Source organism: Ammospiza nelsoni, chromosome 8, assembly GCF_027579445.1.
Source record: "Ammospiza nelsoni isolate bAmmNel1 chromosome 8, bAmmNel1.pri, whole genome shotgun sequence".
NCBI classification, from domain to species: domain Eukaryota; kingdom Metazoa; phylum Chordata; class Aves; order Passeriformes; family Passerellidae; genus Ammospiza; species Ammospiza nelsoni.
In genome coordinates, this window is record NC_080640.1 from 27,309,002 (window position 1) to 27,334,976 (window position 25,975).

The following is a 25,975-nucleotide window of genomic DNA, read 5'->3' on the forward strand; positions in this document are numbered from 1 at the left end:
TGAACATCATTAAGGACTTGGTTATGAAAAATATGAGACTGGTAGAGAAATAGTAACCTTATGGAGAATGTTAGCTCAGTGAAGACTCCATCCCTGGAGGGTGCCAACAGCATTAGAGCTGACTCTGATGGCCTCTCTGCTGTTTGTATGCCCAGACATATAACTTTTACTTGAACATACAGAAATGAGAGAAACTTTCTCCAATCACAGAATTACAGAATAGTAATTAGTTACAGAAGCTGATAGTAATAGTAATTCAGTTACAGAAGCTGAGTTGAAAGAGACCCATAAAGATCCTTGGGTCCAACTCCTGGCCCTGCATAGCACCATGCCCAAGAGTCCCATCAATGCCTGAGAGGATTGTCCACATGCTCCTTGAGCTCTGTCAGCCTTGGAGCTGTGACCCCTGCCCTGGGGAGCCTGTTCAGTGCCCAACCACCCTTTGGGTAAAGAACCTGTTCTTGATATCCAGCTCAAACCTACCCTGACACAATTCCAGGCCCCTCCCTTGGCTCCTGTCACTGTCACACAGAGCAGATCTCTCTGCCGCAGAGCAGAGTGCCTGCCCCTCAGGAGGAAGCTGTGACTGCAGTGAGGTCTCCCCTCAGCCTCCTCCTCTCCAGGCTGAACTGACCAAGGCACCTCAGCCTCTCCTCCCCTCAAGGCCCTTCCCCATCCTCGTGGCCTCCCCTGGACACTCTCTAACAGCTTTATATCTCATATTTTGGTGCCCCAAAACTGCACACAATGTTCAAAGGGAGGCTGTACCAATAAAGAGTTGAATTATTATTTGCTGACTTGGAGTTAAGTAGGCAAGAGCAACAAGCTCCTGTGTCATGTATTTATACTTTTTTATACTGTCCAGGTGTTTATAAAGTACACTGGGATCCTTAGCTGAAAGGTGTTGTGTGAACACACACAATAATTACTGTCACACGTGTGAAAGGACAAGGTCTCCCTGCCAGTAGCCCTTCCTCAAGGAGTGATTTAATTTCTTTATCTGCAGTAATTCCATTGCCATCTCTCTTGAGATCAGAATGTGCAGTATTTAAAGGTGACTTAAACAAGGGAGAGACTCTCTCTGCCATCCATTAAATCCAAAGGGATGAGGTTCTGACTTACCTGCTGGACACTTAGCTATGCACACACAGAATGAATCTCTCAGATCCTCAGGTGACTTCTGATTTTTTCTGAATAAGAAGAGAGAACCTTTGCCTCTCTATTTCAGGTATGCCCTTGGCACATTTGGTTTGTTTTGGGATGCTTTTCCTTGCGTTTGCTCATCCCTGGTTTAGGGTTACTGGTCTTATTTCTGAAGGATGTACTTCAAATATCAAAGTACAATAACCAAAGTTTCCGTACAGTAACAGCTGCATTTCTGTGAAAGCTGACAGACTTACAGTCCCAACATCTTAAATGGGTACTATTAATTCAGTTATTCATGTAAAATAGTATGACTTCAGAAAGCTGCATCTCAGCCCTTCAAGAGAAAAAAGTTGTGCTTTCTTAAGGTACTGGTGGATTGATATTTAGATTTCTGGTACTCAGTCATAGCAAATATTAAACTCAGCAATTTAATGCAATGATTGAAATTAGTTTATGTGAAAAATATTTCATTTCAATTGAGGCTGTACATCAGCAGAATCATATGTTCTGCTATTTTTGGTCTCACAAGAGGATACAGCAGTTGCACTGTGCAGTGTCTTGAAAGGTATTTTAATATATAAACAGTAGTAGTGAGGTGAGAAGCTATTACAACTCATTTCAGTGGTTTACCATTGGGCAAACAGTTGGCAATTATTGCACTTGGAAGAATCAAGTGGATGATTTGAATAGAAATGCTGGTTCTTCAGTGAATTCCCTTTTTACATCAGTTGTAGCATATGTCCACATTTTTTCCAACAGTAATGAATTTCCTGAGGTGCTTTCCCTTGTGCTTTTGAATGCTAAGTGTTAAAATCCAGCAGGAGAGACCCGTAGCTGACCTTTCATGCTAAATGTGAAAGGGCTGTTGTAGCCTTTAAAAGGCTTTTGTGCTTCTGGGCCTCCTGAGAAGCTCCAGTAGTTACCTTCACATTGGATCAGCTGTTTCAGGTGTGAAACACCAGTTGTGCACAGTAACTTAAATATTTTTAACCTTTTATGATGAGTCTGAAAGCATCTATTTACGCATGCAATGCATCTGGCTTCATGGTGCATTCTGTCCCTTTTCCATCTGTTTGGGAGTGAAAATAACCTGTGATTTGACTCTATTCAAAGTAGTTTTTATCTTTGCAAGTCTGAAAATAATATTGATGTGGGCAGTATGGAAAATTTCCGCAGCCATAATAGAAACTTCAACCTTTGGTGTTACAAGGAGTTCAGAGTAGAAGTTTGCATCTGGTTAACCCTGATGCTTGGATTGAAACACACATGGTAGGACTTTGTTTCTGTGGACAGATGGTCAAAGGTCAGTCTGTGATCCCAACTTAAATGGTGAATCAATATTCTATGCATTTTTCAAAGTTTAAATTTCTGATAGCCATCTGCTTTTTTTTTTTTTTCCCCTGAAATGTCTCATTTTTTGCTTTTCTCTCATGTCTTTGAGAAGGGACTATGCAGCTGCTAGGCTTGTTTGGTCAGGCAATGTTGCTTTGTGCTTGATCCCTGATAGTAGGACTGTCCAGGAGAAAAAGGTAAAATTAGGAAATGGGAGATCCAGTGGAATTCTGAAAATTCCCAAGTTTTTATGCTGGTTGTCAACTGATTTGGAAGCTTAAAGGAAGCTGAGCTGTTGTGTAAAGGAGAAAGCTTTGTAAGGTTTCATGGATCATTAGTGCATAGAAATACAGAGAAACCACACCTACCTGAGGAATTCCTTGCACTGCAAACTGGATTATTGGGACAATATTCAAGGGAAGCACCCACAGTTTCTCCTGGTTGACCCTCTGTGAATCAGAGGCAGGTCACAGATTGCAGCAGAACTTCCTGTCTGGTCTCATTTGGTCCAACTTTTCTTAGCTAAGCTGAATAGTAAAAAGTATCCAATTTAATTAATGGATTTATTTTACTTGATATTCTCTCTACTTGCTATAATAATGACTACTTTGTTACTGACTTCATTTCTTTATTAAAAAAAAAAGGCAAGCAAATTGGGATATAATTGCAGAGGTGTTACTGTGAACTCTGGCATATCTAAAAGCATGCGAGAAGCGAAGAATTTTTTTTAGTAGAAAGTTCTTGAACTAAAACCTAATTAGGAGTGAGGTAACTAAATTAGACACAGTTTGAAAATGTGAGTTTGAATGTTTGTTGAAAAAAATTATACTAGCACTGATTGTGGGAATATGGCAGGCAAAGACACCCGAGGAAATGATGAAGGTGAAGTGAGAAATACAAGCTTGGGGAGACACTGTAAGAGCAGAGAAAAAAAGTAGAAAATATATTTTATTAATATCATTTCACATTTTTACTTGGCTCGAATAAGTATTTATGTTCTAATATTAATGCAGTCATATCCATTGTAACAGACTATGTTATACTTTCTGGTCCCATCACTCTATTTGAGCAGGTAAAATCATTCTCTGAGTATTTTAGATTGAAAGTTTCAGTGTCTGTTCAAAATCTGATTCTTCTAGATGATTTGGACAAAATAATTGCCTTTCAGAAACATTTATAGTTGTCTTTCTAGCATTTGGAGGAAAAAAAGTTGTTATTTATTGACTGAATAATAAGAGCTACTTCTGAAGTATGTCCACTTTCAGTTTTCTAAAATTCTAGAATATGTTCGAATCTTTCAAGTGGGTTATTATCTGCAGCAAGGACACAAAGATGGTATTGAAAATAATTTATTCAGAAAGCTGACAATGCAGCAGGAGACTAATCATCAGGATATGTGTCTCTGTTTCTAACACCAGGCATATTATCCCTTATTTTTGCAATGCAAACAATTGGCAGCTGTGAGAATTAGGGAGAACAGCCAATGTAAAATAAAAAGAATGAAACCCACGAAACTGAAGTGGTTTTGGAAACATGTTTCGAGTGCTTATGTGTTATCTTTCAAATCAATGAATCCTGGAGATGTGTGTTTTATTCTGTGCCAAGAAATGAAATAATTGTCCAATTTGAAGAGAATCAAAATGACGATAAAGTATATCTTTGAATGAGAGAAGAAACTTGATTTTTCTTCTCGCTTGGAATTTAAGTATAAAGAACAATGCCTTGAATACCCATCCTCAGTTCTTGGAAAAGGTTAACTTATTTTTGCAAGTGTATAAATGCTAAAGTAATGAAACTATCCAAGCCTCTCTGATACTCTTCTCACTGCTTTAAAAATCATCAAAACAACACTCAAATAAAACTGACACTGGGAAAAAAAGTGTGAAGTGTAGAGCCTGCAATCTGCAAATGAGAAAACTCCAAACCTCACCATCTCCTGCCTGATCTCATTGTTTTTCACACTTATTTATTTTTCCCTTTTACAAATGTACCAGTGAAGGGATTTGCGTAGGTTATTTGAAAACAGAACTCGGTGACGACATTTATTCCTCCCAGAATCTGCTTGGATGAGGATGACAGGGTGTGAAATTATATCCTGCTGCTTCTTCAGCTGTGCCTTCAGCTCCAGCTTGGGACTTCAGTTTGCTTCCAGCTGTTTTCCACCCAAAGTAAAATGTTTCCTGGCCATGTGCTGCCTCTGTTTCTGTCAAGTGGGGTTAGGAACTGGTGTTGAAAAGACGATATAGTGCTCTTTACCTCCTGGAAATTCTTTTCTGCAATGAGCCATCCTAAAAGGCCAGCTGTGCCCAGCCACACAGCTGTTTCACACAGAAATAATAGCTTCAAGCTCCTTTGTCAAGGCTAAGAATCAGATCCTGTAAATTCATGAAAGATGAATGCTACAGTAAACTCTAGGAACTTTTTTGTATAAAAAAGATTATAAATAATGTAATAAAAATGAAGTGCTTTGTAGGTGACAATGAGCTTTATGGGTATGTAATGCCACATTTAGTGCTATTCTTTTATGTTTGTGTTCCAATCAGCCAGCACAGTACCCAACCTAACCTCCAGCAGGAAATTATATATTCCATTATTCCTTATAGCACAGTAAAACCCTTTATTTATGGCAAGCATTAGTTTTCTTGTCACAGTGACAGAATTCATATCTTAGCAGTGTATCAAGGCTTTCCTTCCCTCTTTGTAATGGTTATCCCTAAAATTGTCCTGTCCTCCTGTTGTCAGAGCTGCACATGTGGTTTATCTGTCAGCATAAGGATGAAGGCTCTCAGACACAGATTCTATTCTCTCTCTAGTCAGATGTAACAGAAGAGGCACAAAGTTCATAAGAAATTCACCTTTTTTTTAAACTTGTCTCACTTTTTTCTAGTTCCAGTTCCAGGCCTGCTGATTCCATGGTTGTGGTTGACACTAGATTGTTGTGAACTTACGCAGTTATTGTGTGGTGTCATGGATCTCTTTTAGAAGAAGTGTATTTTCTCTAGCGCAGTTTTTCTTCTAAAGTGTTTCATCCTCTTTGAGCAACTGATGTTATCTAACAGGAAATGTTCAAATATTGCCTCTGAAAGTCCTGATGCTGAGCATGCTAAAATCAGAAGGGCAATTAGAAAATAAAGTAGGATTATGTGATTTCAAAGGCCAAGTGTAGGCTACAACCTGAGAGAAGCAAGTAATTGTAAGACTGAAGGCAGAGATAGCTGTAGGTTGTGTACCCACATCAAACTGGTCTGTCCTGTTCTAGACTGAAGTGAGAATTTGGGTTGCTATACTTGGCCTACAAAGTGTGAAATGAAATGGGCACAAGGATTATTTCATTAGCAGTGGTCCTTAACAGCTCTCTAATATTAGAATCCAAAGTTTTTAATAAAAATCTCTGTTAAGACTACAAGAGGCAGGAAACAATTGTATTTTAATTGTATTTTAATAAAAATCTCTGTTAAGACTACAAGAGGCAGGAAACAATTGTATTTTAACGGACAACACCATTTATAGAACCCTTTATTTTCATGAAATTCTATGTGAACTGTATCAAACTCCTTTTAGTGTTGAAGAAAATGAAGGGTTAGCAGTCCTAGATTATGAGAAGTAGAAAGAAATTCATAACTGTACCTGTGAATATTTCAATTTCAGCTGCTGTGGAGCAAAGCTCAGTTTTTCTTTAGTGTTGCATGGACTTGTGATCTTCTAAATGGATGAGAAAAAATGAGGGCACTCACTTCCTTGTGTGATGTCAGATAAAATAAGACTGAGCCTAATTTATTATGTCTTATAAACAGATGCTCCTGCATATGGGCATGTGTTTGTGTATTTGTGTACTGATACATTTTAAGAAATGATTGCCCTCTTGGTAATTGTTGTGAGTAATTATTTGAGAAAAAAGATTCCATTATGTAGGCACCTAAAGTTGTTATTCACCTCTTCAAACAATTCTCTTCAGTTCTCACTTCCACCTTTGAATTCCCACCAAGCCTTCTTCTTTTTCCTTGTGTCAAGTAGGAGCAGGCATGTCTGCATTCAGGAAGGTATCATCACACAGTTCTTTCTAATTGCCAACACTGAATAAATTCACATTCACTTCTATCTGTGAAAAACTCACAGATTGTGCTTGCACAGTTGAGCTTGGACAATCTCATCCATCTCAGATTTTGCTTTCTCACCTAGCTGGAAAAACAGAATCCTTTCCATTTCTCAAACTGGAAAATAGTCCATTTTCCTTGGGGGAAGGGTTTGAAAGGGAATATACAATGCCCTTCCAAGTCCAGATAGTCTGATCAAGTGCATCAAGTATTTTGCACTTGTCTTCAAGAACATTTCTAACCAGCAGTTCACCAGGTCAGCTGAAAACATGAGGCAAAACCCCCCCAGAGCAATATCAGCACAGTTAATCTTCTGTAAACAGCTTTTCTTTGGAGGCTTGCACAGAAAGACAAGTGGTTACTAAACCATGAGAAAGGGGATTTTCTTGCTGCTTGTTAAGCACTGCAGTAATTTTGAAGGACTGAACATCATTGAAAGAAAAATCTTTGTGTTTTATGTCACACATATCCACAAAGTTTGCACAGGTATAGTAATGAATGCTGTCCAATGAATGTAAATTCACAAAATCCAAACTGACTTTGACAACTTTTGTGAAATGCTTTAACCAGTAAATTATAGTTGTTTGTCACTGTCATTATTTTAGCACATCTGCAATATTTAGCAGTTATACACGTGCTGAAGTCCTCGCTTGCTTTCCAGAATGCCTGCATACCAATAAACACCTTCCTTTCCCCCTGACTGGGGATTTAGGATGGTGAGCAAGTCTAAGGTTTGTGACAGTGGGACAAAGCTGCTCTAGACTTGCCTGAGTTGAGCAGCAGAAGGTCAGCACAGCCCTCATGAGTGCACCTTTCCTGATGGTGTGCCTGGCTGGCTGCATGATCATGTCAAAAAAACCCAAAATTAAAAACTCAGTACAGAGACTGCTGTTGTTGGCACAACCCAAGTTTTGTTTCTACTATTTCTGATGTTTCTCTGTAATTCAGCTGATTTTTGAAGCCAAATTAATCGCATGAACAAGCATTTTCATGTTTGGATAGAGGTGTGAAGCTACTCAGGGCAGCTTGTTTTTGTTTTTGATGTGACATTTGGTAGTTGGCCCTAATACATTGCACTTGCACATGAGCTAAACTGGTGTATCCTCACAAGATGTTACTTATGTTGGGTTTCATACGTCATTTTATAAGGAGGATGACAAGGGCTTCACCTGTGTATTCTGTGGCCATGAAAGACCATGTTCAGGGGTGGTCTGAGAGCCCTCTCAGGTGTGGCAGCAGGGAGTGCTCCTGCCTTCAGCTGCACTGGGCTCCATCCTCTGACCTGAGCACTGTCACAACCTGGTTACTTCAGGACTTAAAAACCCCTCAAACTATCCACCAGCTGGTACAGTTTCGTTTGGAGGGATTGTTAGTTACAGTGACATTTTCTGAAGAGAAGGTTTCACTATGGGACCAGTAAACCTGCTCTAACTTCCTCCATTTGGCTTCACCCATGAGGTGAAATTTAATGACAAAAGTGTGACAAATGAACGTGAGAGGCTTCAATACTTTGTTATTCATGACAAGTTAGATGTTTTTCCCATAAAATTAAGGATTTCTAAGGACATGGTATAGCTGTGATTGAGCCATTGTTAATTTTGAGAGCAACCTGGTTCAATATAAGCTTTGATTTTTTCTTGTTCCAAATTTCTACAAAATAAAACCTCAGACATTTATTAGAGACAAATGCTGAGAGTATAAATGAAGATTGAACACAGTTTGAGCAAACAGATTTCAGCATGAACATATGAAATGTATTCCTTCATGTTAATGGCCAAAAATGTGGTTAAGGAAAATATATTTTTTCAAATCATCCTGAAGTTGAGGCACAGAGTTCCTAGGAACATGTTTTGAAGGGTCTTCTTTTCATGATTTATCTTCTTTGAACCACTTTGTTTTGTTCTTAAACATTAAAATATATTGTCATTACCCTGGGGCTTTGTGTCTTCTTTTATGAGTTTATGGATAAATGGAAAATCTGTGATTAGGCAAGTTATTTCCAGGACAGGGGAAAAAAGGGGAAGTCAAAAGGAAGGCTCTGTATGTTCTGGATCTTGTATTTGTTCCTTGGGAAGGCAACTGTGTGAGGTTATAGAAAGTGAGAAGTTTAGGTATGAGTCATTTATCCTCTGCTTATTTATCTGCCCCCAAATTTCTGCATTTGACCTGTGATGCTGTTGGGGTGGGACTTTGTTTGTTCAGTGTTAAACCCCATAGCCTTGAGCCTCAGGGGAGGCTTGCAGAGCCACCCAAATGCATGAGCCGGCTAAGAGTTGTTTTCAGACCTCAGGGGAAGGCAACTGATGGAGTTTCCCTGTTGGCACTCACTATGAAAATGGCTGTGTGGAATACTCTTCTTCAGAGAGCACTGCAGGAAAAAAAAATGAAAAAAAAGTCTTTTCCACCTAATTAGTGCTGTTTGCCTAACTGGAGGAGGTTCATGCAAGTGGCTTTTTATATTATCTTTTTAATTAATTAATTACTTTTTTTTCCTTCTTCCTTCTGTGTTGCAGATATACGGGGACTGCAGGGATTTCTGGACCAGGCCTCCAGGCTGGGACTTGATGTATCATTACAAAAAGTGGACAGGAACATCAGCAGAGTGTTTTCCAACCTTTTCACCACCATGAAAACGGAGGAGCTGAACCGCTACCGGGACACCTTGCGCAGGGCCATCCTCCTCCTGAGCCCACGGGGAGCCCAGACTTTCATTAATGAGGTCAGTGCACAGCTTTTTTATCATCAACATTTCAAAAACATGATTATCACCCGTGTTTTGCCCTTTTGACAGTGTTGGTTGTTTAATGTCAAATAAGATCGTCAGACTCTAGTGCCAGGGAATTGAAATGTCACATGCTCCATGGAATTCTTGCTTTGTGGTTAATGCAAATGGGGCAACATGGGCCAGATATTATATAATAAAATACACAGCTCTCTAGGAGGCAATCATTTTTGTCTGGTTGTCTTCTGTATCAATACTTTTGCCCTGGATTTCAACCACTGTTAATGAGTGACCCAAAAATCTGCAATAATCTATTAGAAATGAAACACAATGTGCCTGAGAGAGCTGTCTTTGCTGTGGAAGTCTCCAAATTTGTATTAAAGGGGCACATTACTGATGGTTGCAAGTTGAATCAAAGAGATTTTTTATGAAATATAAAGTTGGAATTATATGTTTGTCTTCTTTTCTTAGTGCTTTCTTGAAATCAGTGATGCTAATTAGGACAGGGAGGTAGCTGTTGGGCAAACTTTTAATTAATGTGCTGTGGGCTAAGTTTTGTCATTAATTAGTTTTATCCAGCTTTCTTAATATTAAATAATGAATTATTTTACAGTGCTTTCTGTGTCAGAGTTGAGAATGAGAATTTGAGCCTCAGTTTCTAAGTTTGTATATTCATTAGCTAAGATTTTGGCAATAAAGTAGGGGCTTGAATTTTTTTTAACTAACCAGGGATATGACTGAACCAAGAAATTAAAATGTGGATGGATGTGTTTCCAATTATCAGTTTTGCTCCATCAAAGCCTGTTAAATTAAAAAAAATCAACTCAAATTAGCTCATTAGGGTTTTTTTTTTTTTTTACCATAACAGCCTTAGCCTTAGTAAATTATCCACATTTGTGTTCATTAGTGATTTTTTTAAATAACAAGGTAAATTTTACCTTAAATAACTGAGGCAAAAAGGTAATTTGGAAAAGACTAAGCAGAGGGATAAATTCTCCTCAGGTTTGTGCACACACAGGCATTTCCAGTAGAAGAATGAGGGAGTTATGTGCTCTCCAAGTGTGTGCAGCTGTCCACAGCTCGGTCAGCTGTTTCCATAGGAGAGCTCCAGCAGAAATGCACATTGCCAGGGACTCCTAACAGACCATCCAAAGCAGGTTAAAGGGAAATGTTTTATCCAGACCCCAGCTGGGTGGAAGTTGTGTCCCCCTTGGACACACAGGGCTCTGGGGTTGTTGGGTGAGCCAGGGGAGTGCCCTGCGGTTTCTCCAGGGTAGGGACCTGTACTAAACTGTATTAAACTCTTTTACTGCTCACTTCACCTTAAAGCACTGTGCATTATAGGCATTAAGACTAATGACCCTGACATATTTCCAGCTCCCTGCAGGAGTTTAACAGTGGGCAGAAATGAAAAGTAATTTATTTGGCGATCTTCCTATATTGAATCTTGATTAATTCAGAAAAGCTTTTGAAGAGAAAATTTAAATCTTAGAAAGGAATTCTCCAAAGGCTTGAAGATACAAGGTGCAGAGTAGGGGAGAATCCTTCCCAGACTGAACTTATATTTTGTGGAGAGTTACAGTGACTGCTGTTCTTCAGTATCTCAGTCAATAAGTGCAACTAATTATCTACAGCACATTTTCAGGGAGTCTAGAATAACAACCTGCAGCTTAAATGAAATACACATTTTTATGTAATTTACTGAAATGCATCGCTCACAGTGTGTGGCAGTAAGTTCCTTTGATGGCTTTACTCAGTTCCACAGTTGGTATTTTTTACTATAGGTACCATACTGCTCTATACTTACTGTTGTTGTTATCAATCTCACTCTACACCTTGGAAATTGTTTGAGATTTTTTTTTCAGTTTCTGGGGAAATAAAAGCCCTCTGAAAAAAATCTAAGTAACAATGCTGGAAGAAAATATAAGGATATTATTTTTTGATTTTGCACATATTTGTTTTCCCTTTTTTTTAACTCCAGTTAGAAAAAGAAGTTGAAGAACAAAGAGGTTTTAAATTTGGAAATGGAAAATTTCATGTGAAAAAGAGGTTTCTTATTAAGATTTTCAGTTTTGCTGAGCTGATATTTTGTGGTAGGGAAAACTATCTGACAAATTTCAACCAGATTTGTTAAAATGTGTTGGCTAATAGCATATCCTCATGAAAACCAGGTGCTGAACACCAACCCTCTGGTGAAATGCAAAGCAAAAATAAGAACAGTGTTTGGATTTTGAAACCTGAAATACACAGATTTAACAGATTTTTCTTAGCTGAAGTCATAGATACCAGCTATTGGAAGCTGATACAAGGTCTATTTTGCCTTGTTTGATACTGCAATTGATTTTTTCTTCCTAAAAATACAGGTCTGGGTTTCAGTCTCATAATCACTTTTGTGGGCCAGAGAGATCTCATTTGATTCTGGATGTACAAAGTTAGGGGACTTTGCCATCTCACGTGTGGAAAACTTTTGAATTGTGGAAGAATTCAATTTCTCTAATTTTTGTGTAGACATGGTTCTCATTGAACTGTCTTAACATCTCAGTGCCTGGTTCTCTCATGTGCCAAAGTTACTGCAGTAGAAATTATTGACCTTTCCTAAGTTTTCAAGATTTAGTGTTTTGTTATGAAACTGCTTTGATGGTAAGAATGGAGAGGAGAAGGAAAAAAGTACTTTCAATGATATTGCTATAAACCTGGAATCAGCCTTTATTCAGAACAGGGATGGTAAATGCATTTATAAAATGTTAACTATCTTAGGCTGTGCATTAAAAGGGCATTTAGGGATTGAAGCAAACCTAATCTTAAGTGTCTCTCCTTAAACAGTTGAGAAAAATGTTCCTTTCTCCACCTGTAGAAATCCCAGATATATTTGTCTCAGTCTTTACAAGTGTATGTGTGCCGGGAAAACAATTTTGTATTTTGAAAAATATGTGATCCTCTTGCAAGGCGATAAGAAAAGCTAATAATTCAGAAATGGGAAGATTTAGAACTTTTACTTTTTCTGTTAGTTTCTTTGGCCCAGACATAGGAATCTGAGACTCTAAAGGCCCCTTCCTTGAGACAGTGAGGATTCACCTGCTTCTATCACTTAGCAATGGATGTGTTTTTTCCAATTGCAAGTAGAGGTATTATTTGTATGGATTGCTTTTATCATTAGGGCTGTAGAGTGAAATGAATAAATGGAAAGAAGTTCATAGAGGTGACAAAAATGATGAAAGGATGGGAGAGCACGAGCTCTGAGGAGAGGCCTCAGGAACACGCTATGTACAGTCTGCCTGGGGGAATGGAGCTGCCAGGCATTGGAGAGGAAACATGAGCAGAGGAGGAGGAGGAATTATTACAGGTGATCATGGCATGTCTAACAGGAAGCAATGACCCAAAGCTAAAGAGGGAATGCTTTCTAACAGGGAGGTCAGTCGGACAATGGGAGTGCTGGGCAGGGGAGTTCAGGGAGGCACCGTCCTGCAGGGCATTCAGGAGTTCTCTAGGTAAAACACTGGTAAATCAGGCTAGCAGTTTGTCCTGAACTGGTGTGCAGGATGTTCTGGGTGACCCAGGAGCCCTTCTGCCAGGAAACATGTGTTGTGTGAATAAGTTTAGACTTTGTACTTTTTATATACAACCTATCTGAAGAGGAGGAAAGGATCTTGTAGTTCAGCACTTCTCAAGTTTCCGGTGGCAGGTGAGCAGTTCCTGACTTTGTGGAGGGTTTGGTTTCTTAATTCTTCAAGAACCCATGGTTTATTTCGGATATGTATTTTAATAGGATTTGCCTTTATAAATATAGGTGATATCAATTGCTCCATAGACTTGACTCTTCCTTCTTTGCAGTATTTATATACAAACTTTGCTTTTGAACACCGGTGAAATGGAGGCTGTAACCCAGTTGCATGTAGTTATTGACTTGAATATAGAAGGCATTATCAGCTTTACAAAACCTTTAACTCAGCGTTACTTGTATTTTTGGCAGCTTCACTGAAGTGAAAAATGTTTTTGTTGAGGTGGATCTCTGAAGGTGCTGTAGTTCCTTGTGAGCCTGCATTGGCTGTAAGCTGGTGAGCTGACTGCAGGAAGGTTGTATGCATATCCCTGCAGCACAGCAGCCTAAAGCAGAACTCTCTGCATGCTTAGGATAGTAAGCAAGCTTAAAAAAAGAAGACTATAATAAAAGAGAGCAGATTAATTCCTTTAAAAATTAATACAAAACTGCTTTATCAATGTGGCAGGGCTATGTGAATCACAGCAATTCCAATTTGAGCTGAAGCTAAAAATTTCCAGTATAACACTGTGTTAAACAGCTGTAATTTATCTCTGCCCTGTTTATATAATCACCTCACAGTGTCCTCATTGGAAAGCAAAGCCTTCACTGTTTCCCTTTCACCCTAGTTCCTGCTAAGTGTTCTGAGTGATTCTTTATAGATATCCTGCTTTTGGTTTGGGCTTTTGGGGTCATTTCACAGTGATTTGTGGCCTTTCTTCCATCCTGACCACTGAAGATGCTGAGCTCCTTCCTCTCAGAGCACTCTCAGTTGGCACCTGTTAGAGAACCATGCTCCAGCCTTCTCTTCCCTTCTGCAGTTGGTGACATGCTATTACTTGACTGGAGCTGAAGGAAGTATTTATGGCATCTGGAACAATTTGCACCCACAAGCAATTGTATGAAATAGTTTTCCAGGGACATTCACTTCTCAGGATTTAACAGGAAAAAAGTTCAATAATAATTTTCTGGCACTTAGCACTTCATCTCTCTCTCTTTCTCTTTATGTTACAAACATACAGCATATTAGTCCATATCTCTGTTTTATATGCAGTATACAAACATCTCAAAATATTATTGTATAATTTGGGGAAAAAAATAATATGCCTCTTCTGATTTTAGAAGGCAATTTCCATGTTTAAAAGCTGCTAGTGATTTGTGAGTGCTGCTAACAGAACTGTAGAAATAATCCATTCTTCTTTCAATAGTTCAAGTTAAATTATACCCGCCTTATTTCTTCTAAATCCTCCTCTGGTATTCTATTTCCTCCTTAGAGCTAAAATCTTGTCTGCTATTGTTGACATTTTCAATATGCTAAGACTCTTTGTGCTTAAAGAGAATAATAATTATAATTAAAGCCCAAGCAAACTTCATTGAATTGCGAAAACTTAAGTGTAAACAAAGCCCTCCCATTCTGGGATAAATTGGCTTTGAAGCAAGTTTCTTTCCACTGGGCCAAAAACCTCCCAAAACACAAACCCTCCTACATTTTTCTTCACAATGACTAATCCAAGGGATGGGGTTATTCTCACAGGGATCCCAATCAAATGTGTTTGGAACACTCAATTACATGGATTTGTAGACACTGTGAAGAGGGGGGGAAAATTGTTGAACAAATGATTTTATGAATTGCTTACACAGATTCATTTAAATGGAATTCCTTTTACTACTGCAGGTAGAAGTGACAATAATTTTTTTCTGTTTTACTCCACTAAAATGTTGAGATTTGGAACCTGAATGTTGAAATTTTGAGAGGCAGGAGGCTTGCGTTCAGTTTTGTATATCTAGCAATAGCTGATAGCAGTTTTGTGAGGCTTTATGGGTCAATTGAGCAAAAAAAAAAAAAAAAAAGGAAATTGGATGTACTGGCCGGAGGTGCACAATGCCTTTTGAGTCTAAATACTGCTTTACTGGCAGTTTTACCAAATCTCTCAGTGTCAGCAATGATGTCTGGTGTGAAAGAACCTGATTTCACTGCTCATGTTCTGAATCTGATGACTGGGTGCATATACGTAGAGGATCATGCATTTTTAAATGCCATTAAATCTGTATGTACAGGAACCAGGCTTTCCTCCTGCTCCAAATGCTTCATCCTCAGTGCACTTTTGGGTCCTCATTTCATTGCAGGTGTTCAGCTGCTAAAACATGAGTCATTGCAAAATTTTGCTGCTGTCCACACATAAAGATATCAAGTCTAAAGGAAACTGTGCCAAACATCTAGCTGAAAATATTGTTTAAAAATCTTGCATTAACATTCATTTGTGTTGTGAGCTTCATTAATTTTTTTAACATACCAATTTTTTCAACATTTTTTGTTATTTTTCATTTGCTGATGTAGAACTGTGAAGAGATTTAACCTTAAAATAGGGAAGATTCTATCTGTCAGGAGAGGCTGCATTTATTTTTGGGGTTTTTGGAAGGAACAGGATCTATTAATGGTTTGGAAACAGACATGTGTTGTACTGGGACAGACAATCCACTTTATTTAGGACTGCCTTTAAACCACTCAGTGCTGGCTTTTGCAAGAGATGGGACAGGACAAATCTAGTGGGCACTAAAATAACAAGGCTATCAAAAACTAACCCTCTCTCCACCTACTCCTTCATGGATCTGTTTTCCAAATTATTTCACTTCAGGTTGTTTGCGTGACCCCTTGAATACTGTGCAATTTAAAGATAAAGTTCCTGTGCATTTGTGTTTTTAGTATAGTGGCAAAGTGGAATTAAATACTCTGACATATCTGTGGTCATTATAATACATAAATATATGCAAAATGTTTCTCTGAAATTCTGCAAAGCTGTAGATGACTTTATCATTCTCAGCAAGGATAATTTTCTGCAATTTAGGTATAATTTACCAGAAAGGAGATATTACTAATTAATTATGGATGATTAATTTTAAAATAGGCTCCTGCAGTTGCAATTCATCATTATACCAGTGTTTGCCTATTGTAAGGCTCTGGCAGAAAAGCAGCACAGGTACATGAGAAAAATATGTTTGCCTAACAAAAATCACAAAAGTAATGGCCATAAAAAAGCTATTTGCCATCTTCCAGCTTTACTTTTTCATATAAATTTAGTGAATTGTTTAGCTGACTGTTCTGGGATTAGAATATACATACTGTAATTATTCAATATTAAATTTTTGAACTTACAACACCAGTGTGTACACATCACAGGTACAGGTTGGCTTTTTCCAAGTTTCTAAGCACAGGGACTGACTTGGGAGTACAGGACTCAGCACAATCATCTCACCCCTAAAATGCACTTCTAGACCTGTTGTTCTGGATTGAGAAAATCACTGATCCATTTTGTTTGCTGTCCCAGAGGTCACAGAAGAAGGCCATTATCCTTGGAAGGGATGAGTAATAATTGCTGATAATAATTTACACCTGCTTGGCATCTCGTCACAGGAGGTTTTTAGCGGCTTTTAGCCCGTGAAATAAAATTATATTTACCCAAGACTTATTTTTAGTTTCAAACTAATTAAAAAATCAATGTAAGCCTTTACTAATTGCTGGCAGCACACAGTTTAGTGCTCTGTAGGAGAGAAGAGCTCAGGTGAGATTTACGTGGGTTTAAGATTAATCCCAAGGAAGGCATCCTAGGACTGGTGCTGTGTTCCTCTTCCAGCTCTGTGCACCCAGTGTAGGTGTGAGGATGAGCCTTTTTGGGGCTCTGCCCCCTGTGTAGGAAACAACTCTGAGTGTTTCTGTTCCTTCACACTTCAAAGGATTCCTGGAAAATCCAAAACAGAGGGTCGAGGGAGCACTCTGCAAATGCAATGGGAGAAATGTTTGGGAGCCTTGTTCATCAAGGACAAGCAGATAGATCTGATTAAATAAAGGTTATAACTTGAGACAGAGTGGTAACTTGTAAGGAGATTGCCTTTTCCTGAGGCAAGGAGTGTTCTGTGTCAGAGGAACAGCGTGGAGTGTCGCCAGCTCCAAGTGCCAGGTGTAACTTCATTTACCTGCGGACCTTGGAGGGTGGCAAATGCCGCAAAACTAGCAAGGGTTCAAGAGCTGTGTTGGAAAGAGAGTGAAGTCCTATGCTAATAATTATTTTTCCTGGTGCTATTATAACTGGTCTGCTTGTGCTTTCTGTACTTGAGTGGCTTGTTATGAACTGGGATGTTGTTTTGCGGAGTGCTGTATGAATTTGTGTCCTTAAAGAATTTGCAGTGTTCAAAAAATGACAGATAAAGATATCTGTGGAATAAAAGGGATTGAATGTTGTTATGGGACACAGATGGTGTACTCATTTCATGATCTTAGAAATTAGAAAACAGAAGAAATTAAACTGAACTATACCAAACAAAGGATTTTAAAATCCTTGTGGAAATGCTTCTATAAATAGGGGTAGGTGAAGGACGTTGACACTAAGGCCAGAATCTTCATGATGAGTTAGAGATAACGTGAAAGATTGAAATAAAAAGTGTGTGGTATTGGAAGTGAAGATTGTTAGCATATCTTTGATGTGACAGGTAACATGGGAGCTGTAGAAGCAATATGAAGAGTTGGGTGAAATGATCAAAGAAAGGAGTTAGAGATCCTCTTTGCAGCAGAAGTTTCACTGAGATATGAGAGGAGCTTGTGATTCTTAAGGTCAGAAAGATGAACTTGGAAGTAATCAATATGTAATATCATCAGAGCTGGGAAAGGAATTTCTGCATTACAGATGGGTTAAAAAACCTGTTTATTAGAAAGATTATGTCTAGAGAATCTCTGAGATTTTGGGTTTATCCTGGATGAAAAGTAAGAGTCAAAGATGACACTTGTGTTGTACTCCAAATTGGCAGGTCTGATATTCTGGCTCTCCATTTTGACTGAAAAAAAGGATTTTCTTTGCCTTTTGAAGGGAGAGTGTTGAGAAATCTCCTTATCCCCATGAAGCATGTAGGGATATCCTGAAAGCAGTCAGTTTAGACTGACCAGAATATGGGAAAATGTCTCACAGAGAAGTAGATAAAGATTCATCAGCATATGAATGATAAGGGATATTTTTGCTAGTTTGCTTGCTGGATGGAGTTAATGTAGAGAAAGAAGATTACAAGAGTGAATGGGTGTAGGACCCTCCTTGGGAAATTGGAGAATTTAACAAAAAGTATTCCCTGGAGAGACTGCTGGAGTGTCATGAGAGGAAAACCAGTAGAGAGGTGCTGGGAAGAGGAGGTTTATCAAGAAGAAATGCCATCAGCTCTATTAAAAGCATGTGGCAAGTCCAGCAGGAGACAGTAACAATTTTAGAGTGTGCTTAAAAAAGTGAATGTCAGTAGGAACAGTTTCAGTCAAGTGAACCCTGTGTTAGAGGGTGTGCAGGTGCAAGGGAGAGAAGGAATGGGGTGATAGGTAAAGGGACTGAAGAGAGTGAGAACGGACAGGTCTGAAACACTTTCTGATCTCAGGGGAGAGAAACAGGGCAAGAAGAAACTACTTAAAGGTCTGTGGTGAGATCTAATTGTTCTGAGGGCAGCCACGTGGAAGATGTCTTCAAGGGTTCCAAAGGCTGCTTTGGGCATGTGGAAGGAAGGGACAGGCTGGCAGTGGGAGCACTTGGTGTGGGCTGGGGTTTATATCACCTGTTTGGATGGTCGCTGTGAGCCCCAGGGTGACAAATTAGGAGTGGGCTCTGTTTGTCTTTGCAGCTCTTATCCAATGTGTAGCTGCTCTGTGTGTTGTCCTCCAATCAAAGCTGTACATTGGTAGACAGTAGAAATGACATGTTTTTGTTGCTGGTTTTTCTGCTGTGTGTAAAATTTTCTGAGAGAGAAGAGAGTTTTTCAGGTCTTGGAGCATTTCCTTTCCAGTGTGAGGGCTAAGGGAATAAAAGCAGCTCTGACAGTATCCTTTGTGGGGAAGGACTTTGTGTCCTAAGGATAATTTCTGATAGTTTTCATTTTTAGTAATACCTTTAAACTGAATAAGTCTTCTTGCTGAAATTTTCAGAGAAAAAAAGTATAATCAGGTTTCTGTACAGACATTTGCTGTTTTCACCATTGTTTTTGTTCACTGCTTGTTCGGGGTTTTGTTAAGATATGTTTTCATAGCTTTTATTCAAAGATCAATTTCCAAGGTTGATCTCTTTCTGTTGAGACAGGTACCCAATGATTATTGTTACGGAACATTAAATGTGGAGGTAGAGGGTCATTAGTCCCTTTTTTGCCAGCTGGGGCATGGGGTTACAGAGAAAGTAGGCAATTTACTGAGTTCGTCTGAAACAGGGATTGAAGTTCTAAATGTCAAACCAAGAACTTGCCCAAAAGGTCATCCTTTCATTTGATACTGCCAGGTATGTCTTTGCCACCATTGACCCCTGGTTGTTTCATTTGAGAGAACTGATTGTCCTGTCAGTCCAGGGATCCTTTTTTCACTCATGTGGCCTTTAACCCCTACATGCTGTGTCAAATATTAAAACTCTCTTTAAATAGTGTGTGTTTGCTTTAGCTTCAGGTAAATAATGCAGCTTGCACATACCGTGCTAAAGAGCATTTAAAGGGGTGCTCAGGTAACTTTAAAAGTCTATTTTATATATTGAATGGAGTCCTTTCATTGTTATGGAGATATAGTTTGCTACAGACCATGCACTCTGAAAGAGATCAATTTGTTTGGCACTGACCCATCCACTTAACTTGAAGCAATCAGATTTAAAGCTTTGCACTTTATTAATGTGTGTGCAAATAGCAACTGGGTTCCAAGGACACTCTTTAGGAAAGCACCTTGAGTGATTGGTCTTGATATATAATTCATATTTTGCTTCCAGCTTTCCAAAGGAAAAAATCGCATTAAAATTATTTTTAGATAATACTGTAAAGAAAAAAAAAATCCTGAAGCGTTGGCGTATGACAATGACACTGTGTGTTTAATGGAAGTATATTGACTTGAAAATGTTACAAGTTCCCTAACAAGCTTTTTCCATAATTTTATTAAAGAGTATAGAGATTATTTTGAGATGTACATCAGCACATTAAAAAGTCCTCCAAACAAAACTCATTGCACCACAGTTTTAATTTTCTAAACTGTACTGGCATTCAAGGTATTTTAAAAATCAATGTCAGTTCTGAATGCATCTTGATTGAGAGTAAGAACCAGCTAGAAAATAGAGCATTTCAGCCTGGATACAGTTATGAATTCTTCATAAAAGTGTGCAGTTCAAGACAGACTCATCCCTGATGGCTCCCATAAACAGGAGGCACCCTAGCACTGGAAATGCCCCTGTGTAAATAAGGTGGTTACAGCATCCAGGGCAAATAAGCAGTGGACCTGTCCAATTGAAAAAATCTGTGGCCTGCAGAAGTGCTAAAAATAATACCAAGGAGACAAAATAGTAATAAAAGGAGGACCATAAAACCCCATAAAATTAATTAATAATTACTTAATAGAGATAATTTATAGCCATTGTGTTTAGTACTGAGCATGTCTGAGTAAAATAGATGTGCTTATGTAATATAAATATATATATATATAAATATAAAAATGTGTATGTAAAGTATGTATTCTATATCTATATATGCATGTACAACTTGCAGATTATACCATGCCAGTCACTTAGGAAGGAATTTGTATGTCTGGAAATACAGAAGTACAGAGAGTAAATGTTTGTATTTTGTGCAGCTGAAAAGGAGAATAAAGATATTGGAGCAGAAATGAACCAAAGAGTGCAAGGTCTTCAGGGTTTTTCTGTTTCAGCTCATTAAGATCGTTCCCATTTCTGATGTGCTCTACTGATATTTGCAAATAGTGTTGATGCCTTTCAGCATAAACTGGGTGAAGAACTATGTCTTTAAAAGCCTTTTGGAATTGGGCATTATTCATGCAGGGGTCTTGCAATGCTGACCAAATGGAACAGGAAAAGCATAGAAAAACTACCTCACTGAAGCTCATCAGCCCTGAGTTTTCTGTGAATGATGAAGATACAAAAAGGTAAAGAAGGTCAGACCATAGGTCAGACTATGAGTGAGCAGGGAAAAGCTGTGTCATGGTAAAGCAGAGATCTCTTAGGGAGCATGAGGAATGCTTTAGTGTGAGTGATAACATCAGCCAGGCTTTGGTCCCAGAACTCTCTGCACTTCAATGGTGACTTGAGCAGAAACTGCTATTTGTGGTTTCCAAATGAAATTTTTGGAATGCTGCAGTCACAGATGATAAGGAAAGCAATCCTGAATGAAATGACTCAGTGGCAGTGTCAAAGCATCAACAAATTTGTGAATAACCTGAGGCTGAATAGTCAATTTTGGCATTTCAGGGCTGGTCCTCCTGGCATGTGAAGAGGAAAGGCCTGGCTGGCTACGTGGAATTAGAAGTTACTGAGACGATAAAAGGGAATGTTGAGCTCTATAGTCTTTGAAATAGGAAGTCTATGGATGTGTTTAAATTAACCTGGCTGTACTGGTGCTCCTGTTGCTGATATCAGCTGCCTCATATGTCAGGGGTATAGCAAACACACTGATGTGGCCACAGTGTAGTGTGCATAATTCTTATCTCAGTTCTGGTTTTTCTTACTTTGAAAAATGAAATTCAACTTTGCTAGCCAGAGAATTAATGTCTTTCTCTCGTCCTTTTATTTCACTCCCCTTTCTAGAGTTTCCCTTTGTGATAGATTTGACTTGTTATTCATGGTAAATAAGTAGTGCTGCTGATGTTAAAATGATCTACATAGGCACTTAATAAGATACATTTGCGCTGTTATAATTGGTAATCTAAAGTTAGAATTAAGAGTATATATAAATCTTTACAGAGAGGTAATGACCCAGTTATGCTGTGTCCGGGAGCTTAGCTTATGTATAAAGCTCAAGTAAATTCTTGTCACTTTGACCAAAAATTTATTAAAAAGAAACTTCTCCAAAACCACAAAACCCCACAAGATCTCACTAAACCACTGAAGCTTTTATGCTGGCTGCTGTAATTAAGAGTGAACACAGTGAACTGTGTTTTACCACAGCACTGGAGCTATGAACACCCTCGGCGGCTGTGGGCAAATTGGTCAAGAGACCAATGGTTCTAATGGTTCTAGAGGATAATGGCACCTCTCAATTTCCTAGTCTGGTATTGATTTGCAAATGAGTATGCCTGTTTGTTTATTGGAATCACTATTACTTCAGCAAAGTGTTCCAGCCAAGATGCAGCAACTTTCCAAGGGCTCTGAATTTCACTGTTATCACTGTCAGTTGTGTGTAGAAGGATCAGGAGACCAAGCAATGGAGACTTTGAGTAAGAAAAAAACAACCCACTGCACAAATAACCAAAATTTGTGAGCTAGAAAAGTACTTTGGTACTCGAGTCCTTAAAAAGACTAAATGAATTTTAAAGAATAAGAATACAACAATGTTTCAATTGCTTTAATAAGGACAAAGTAGTATGGGAAATCAGAACCTGTGTGCTGCTGCTTTTGCTAATGCTCATTAGTTACTTGTTAATATAAGCAGTCCTAAAACAGGTGCTAATCTTCTAGAACAAGACTTGGGATATGGAGAATCTGTTTGCCATAGATATATAATTCTGTAAATATTTCAGGGATAACTTCTTCCTATCACAGCAAAATTTTGAGGACAAAATCCAGTGATGTTCTTATGAAACATCAGAGCAAAGTAATGAGAACAAGGCAAGCTTAAGTGGATGGGGTAGTTTAGATGACTGGGCAAGTCAGATGTTTGTGTCAGTGGCTTGTGTTTGAATTATCCATATAATGAGTGTTTGAGAAAACTTTGACAAGCCCTTTTTCTTAAACTTCCTTCACCTGGAATGACCAGTTTCCATACAGTATGTTAATGTTAGGAAGAAAATTAGTGATTCTGACGCACTGCCCTTCTCCTGAACCTGCCTGTTTTTTGTTGTGCACCTTGTCCCTCACTCTTGTGTTGTTCTCCCTTGGTCCTGCACAAGAATGAAGGCAAGGGAATGGGGTTTGTCTTTTAAAAAGCTGGGCAAACTAACATCATCAGCATGTGAGGCAAGAGTAAGAGAGAACCGAATAGCAGAGTGCTGCATGTGTCTTGCCCTCATTCAAGCAGGGAATTTCCACTCATCAGCTCAATCTCCTAAAGAATGTCAAAATGTTATTGAAGAAAATCCCACACAGACTCACTCCAGCTCTTTGTTGCTCTTGACAGAGTACATGAAGTTCTCTAATGTGCAAGGGAACTGTATCAAAATGGCTGGTTTGTGCATCTCCTGCTGCTGTTTATTGGCAGTAGGGCTTCTGGAAAGGTTAAAGTAGGGCCTATTCGTCCAGAATTCTGGCAGCAGAGGTAGCCAGAGTTTGGTGCCAGTCCCTTCCATTTGAGTTTGACCTTGCTTTCCTCTTGGTGCTTGCTATATAATTTCTGTGTTCTGACACTCGAAATGTTCTTGGTTTGAGAGGTTTCCAAACCTTGTGATGAAATACTTTCCTTCTGCCCTGTGTCCCTGATCAGTCACTTAAGCTCCACCAGGGCATGTCACCAGGCTCCTGGTGTCAAGGACCACAGTTAGGCTGAACAAGGTGCAGAATGGCAGCGAATTTCTCAGCGGATCCGTGGAAAGTGCAAATTGCCACTTTTGCACCTGGTCTGTGCTGGGCTTTTGAAGTGCTCTCCATTGCTTGCTCTTCTGAGGGCAGCCCTTTGATGCTAAAACAAGAGTTCTGCCCACACAGGTGAGGACCATCTGTCTTTTCCTTCTCAAATTTGGAGTGTCTAGTCAAAGGACACGCAGACATCTCTGTGAATAGCCTTCTGCTTGTGTATTTATTGCAGTGTTCTTCAAAACAAGAGCAGATTTTTTTTTTTCTGAGAGCAAGAAAGGCACTGTTTTTTCTCTTGTTCCCTTGAAAGTCTTCTAAAACATTTGGGAGAAAATAATTGGAAAAATTGACTGTGCATCAAAGACAAAACTAGACCTCATGGGACAGTAGCAAAAGAGAAAGTATAAAGATGCGATTTCAGAAGGTGATGCTAAGGGCTCTTGATAGTGCTTAAAAATTAACTTTCTAACAGGTTTAAAAGCATCAAGAGGGGCTGCAGAGTCACAGAATTCTGATAGAATTAGGGGAAATGCCATCTGCAGATTCATAATGTTGATATTACCATGATATCTCATTCCTTGAGTAGGTCAGCAGGATTAAGTGGAGGCTGTCTAAACAAGGATGAATTTTACCCTTAAGCCTTCAGGGATCAATAGAAATCTGCTACTGCAAAGACTGAAAATTGAGGGCTACTTGTTTTGTGTAGAAGACATTAACACTAATAGACTGGCATGAATATTTGGAGACATCCATTGATGTCTAAGGACAAGTGTGTCATGGAGGGAAGGAGTTCAGCAAACATCTTGAATCTTCTGCTTCTCATAATTTGAATATTGCTGAAACTGTTGTTAGGATATTTAATCTATATTTCTATTATATAACTCTACAGCATTGAGAAGACAAACTTATGATGGAAAGCAAATGATAAATTTGGGGAGAGCATGCAGAGACTTGTATTTATATTTTGGGAGTGTTTTTGGTTTGCCTTGCAAGAATTCTGTTTGTATTCAATTTAAATATTTATAAGCAAATAGTGAATTTTAAATGTAATTCAATGAGAAGGGTTTGAGTTAGCTGCTATTGCTGCCAATAAATAGTAAATTCCCTTCAAGATTAACAAATGAAGTATGATATAAGCTATTAAAAAAACTACCAATAGAAATCTGGTTCATTAGCTATGTTGCTAGGGTTACAAATGAGTTTCTTCAAATTGGCCAGCAAGTTTTATATACATGTTTATGTAGAATGGAACTTCTGGTTTTGTGTATTTGCTATCCCTAGATATAATAAAAGTAATGCATACTGACTTTGATTGTAGTTAAATAGTATGAGTATGAATTTATATGCATAGACTATAAGAAAGACTCTAAGAAAATCTTCTAATTTAGGGATTTGATAGAGAAATAAACTGCAGCCAGTAAAGTCCTCTGTCCAACAAAATGTATGAGTTTTGGTAAGGGCAATATTCTGTTTTCCTCTGAAATTTGGGTTCTGCTTTACCTTGTTTGGTCTACAATTATTCCCTCTCTGAAGTGATCCTAGTGTTCATCCTTGTTTCCCAGGCTCTCCAGTTCTCAATAGCTGGTTTGGAACAATACATTAACAAAGTATAACAGAGACTTACACACTTTGTCAGACTGGATCTCAAAACTGGATGGATGATCTCTATTTATAGGGTCAAAACCAGTTTTAGCCATGAAAATGCTCCTTTTGAGAAAATGAGACAATTGAAAAATGCCAGGAGTTCTGCTTAATGGCATGCCTCTCTCAGTGAAAATTGATAATAAGAATTTTTATATTAATTTATGAATGATTTAAGTCATACTTTGGATCAGATCACACTTTCTGCCTTTAGATGTCAAAGAAACCAAGCAACCAACACAAACCTTGTCAGATCTGTACTGAGCTACCTACAGAGTGTGGGCAGAGAGTGCCAAAGTCATTGGACAGGTTTTATTTTAGCCTCTTACTTCACTTTTTCACCACAGTGATTTTTCCTAATGAGAAAGTTGACATCTAGGTTATACTAAACTGAACTTATCTCTGATTTAACCTCATGGCTTGTGATTTCAACTAGCTCCATGGCCCACTAGTTGTCCTGCCTGCCCACAGTAGCTGGGCTGGGCGGCAGGAGCAGCAGATCAATAGGGAATACTGGATACAGAGTCATTTACAGATGCAGCTGTCTCACCCAAGTGCAGTTTGGAACATTCTTTCAGGCCTTTGTATCACTTCATGTGTAGTAGGGCTATCATTATTTCATGTTCTTTCAACAATAAAGTGCAATTCAGATGCTTTATCTCTTTGTCAGTGAATGTCACAGACTTGGCACTGGTTTTTTTTTGTTGATTCTAAGAAATCAAGGAGCTGGACTGTTGGCTTAAGCCACCTTAGCAGTGGGTTTGTATTGTGATGCTGAGCCGTG

At 38.7% G+C, this 25,975-nt stretch overlaps 1 protein-coding gene across 1 annotated transcript in view; it reads left to right on the top strand.

Moving 5' to 3' along the window:
- The window catches only part of GRID1 (glutamate ionotropic receptor delta type subunit 1), a 480,002-nt gene that overhangs the window by 257,387 nt on the left and 196,640 nt on the right, over nt 1-25,975 (top strand). Inside the window, exon 4 of the mRNA XM_059477042.1 lies at nt 9,086-9,291. Coding sequence (XP_059333025.1) covers nt 9,086-9,291 — 206 coding nt within the window. The remainder of the gene's footprint in view (nt 1-9,085; nt 9,292-25,975) is intronic.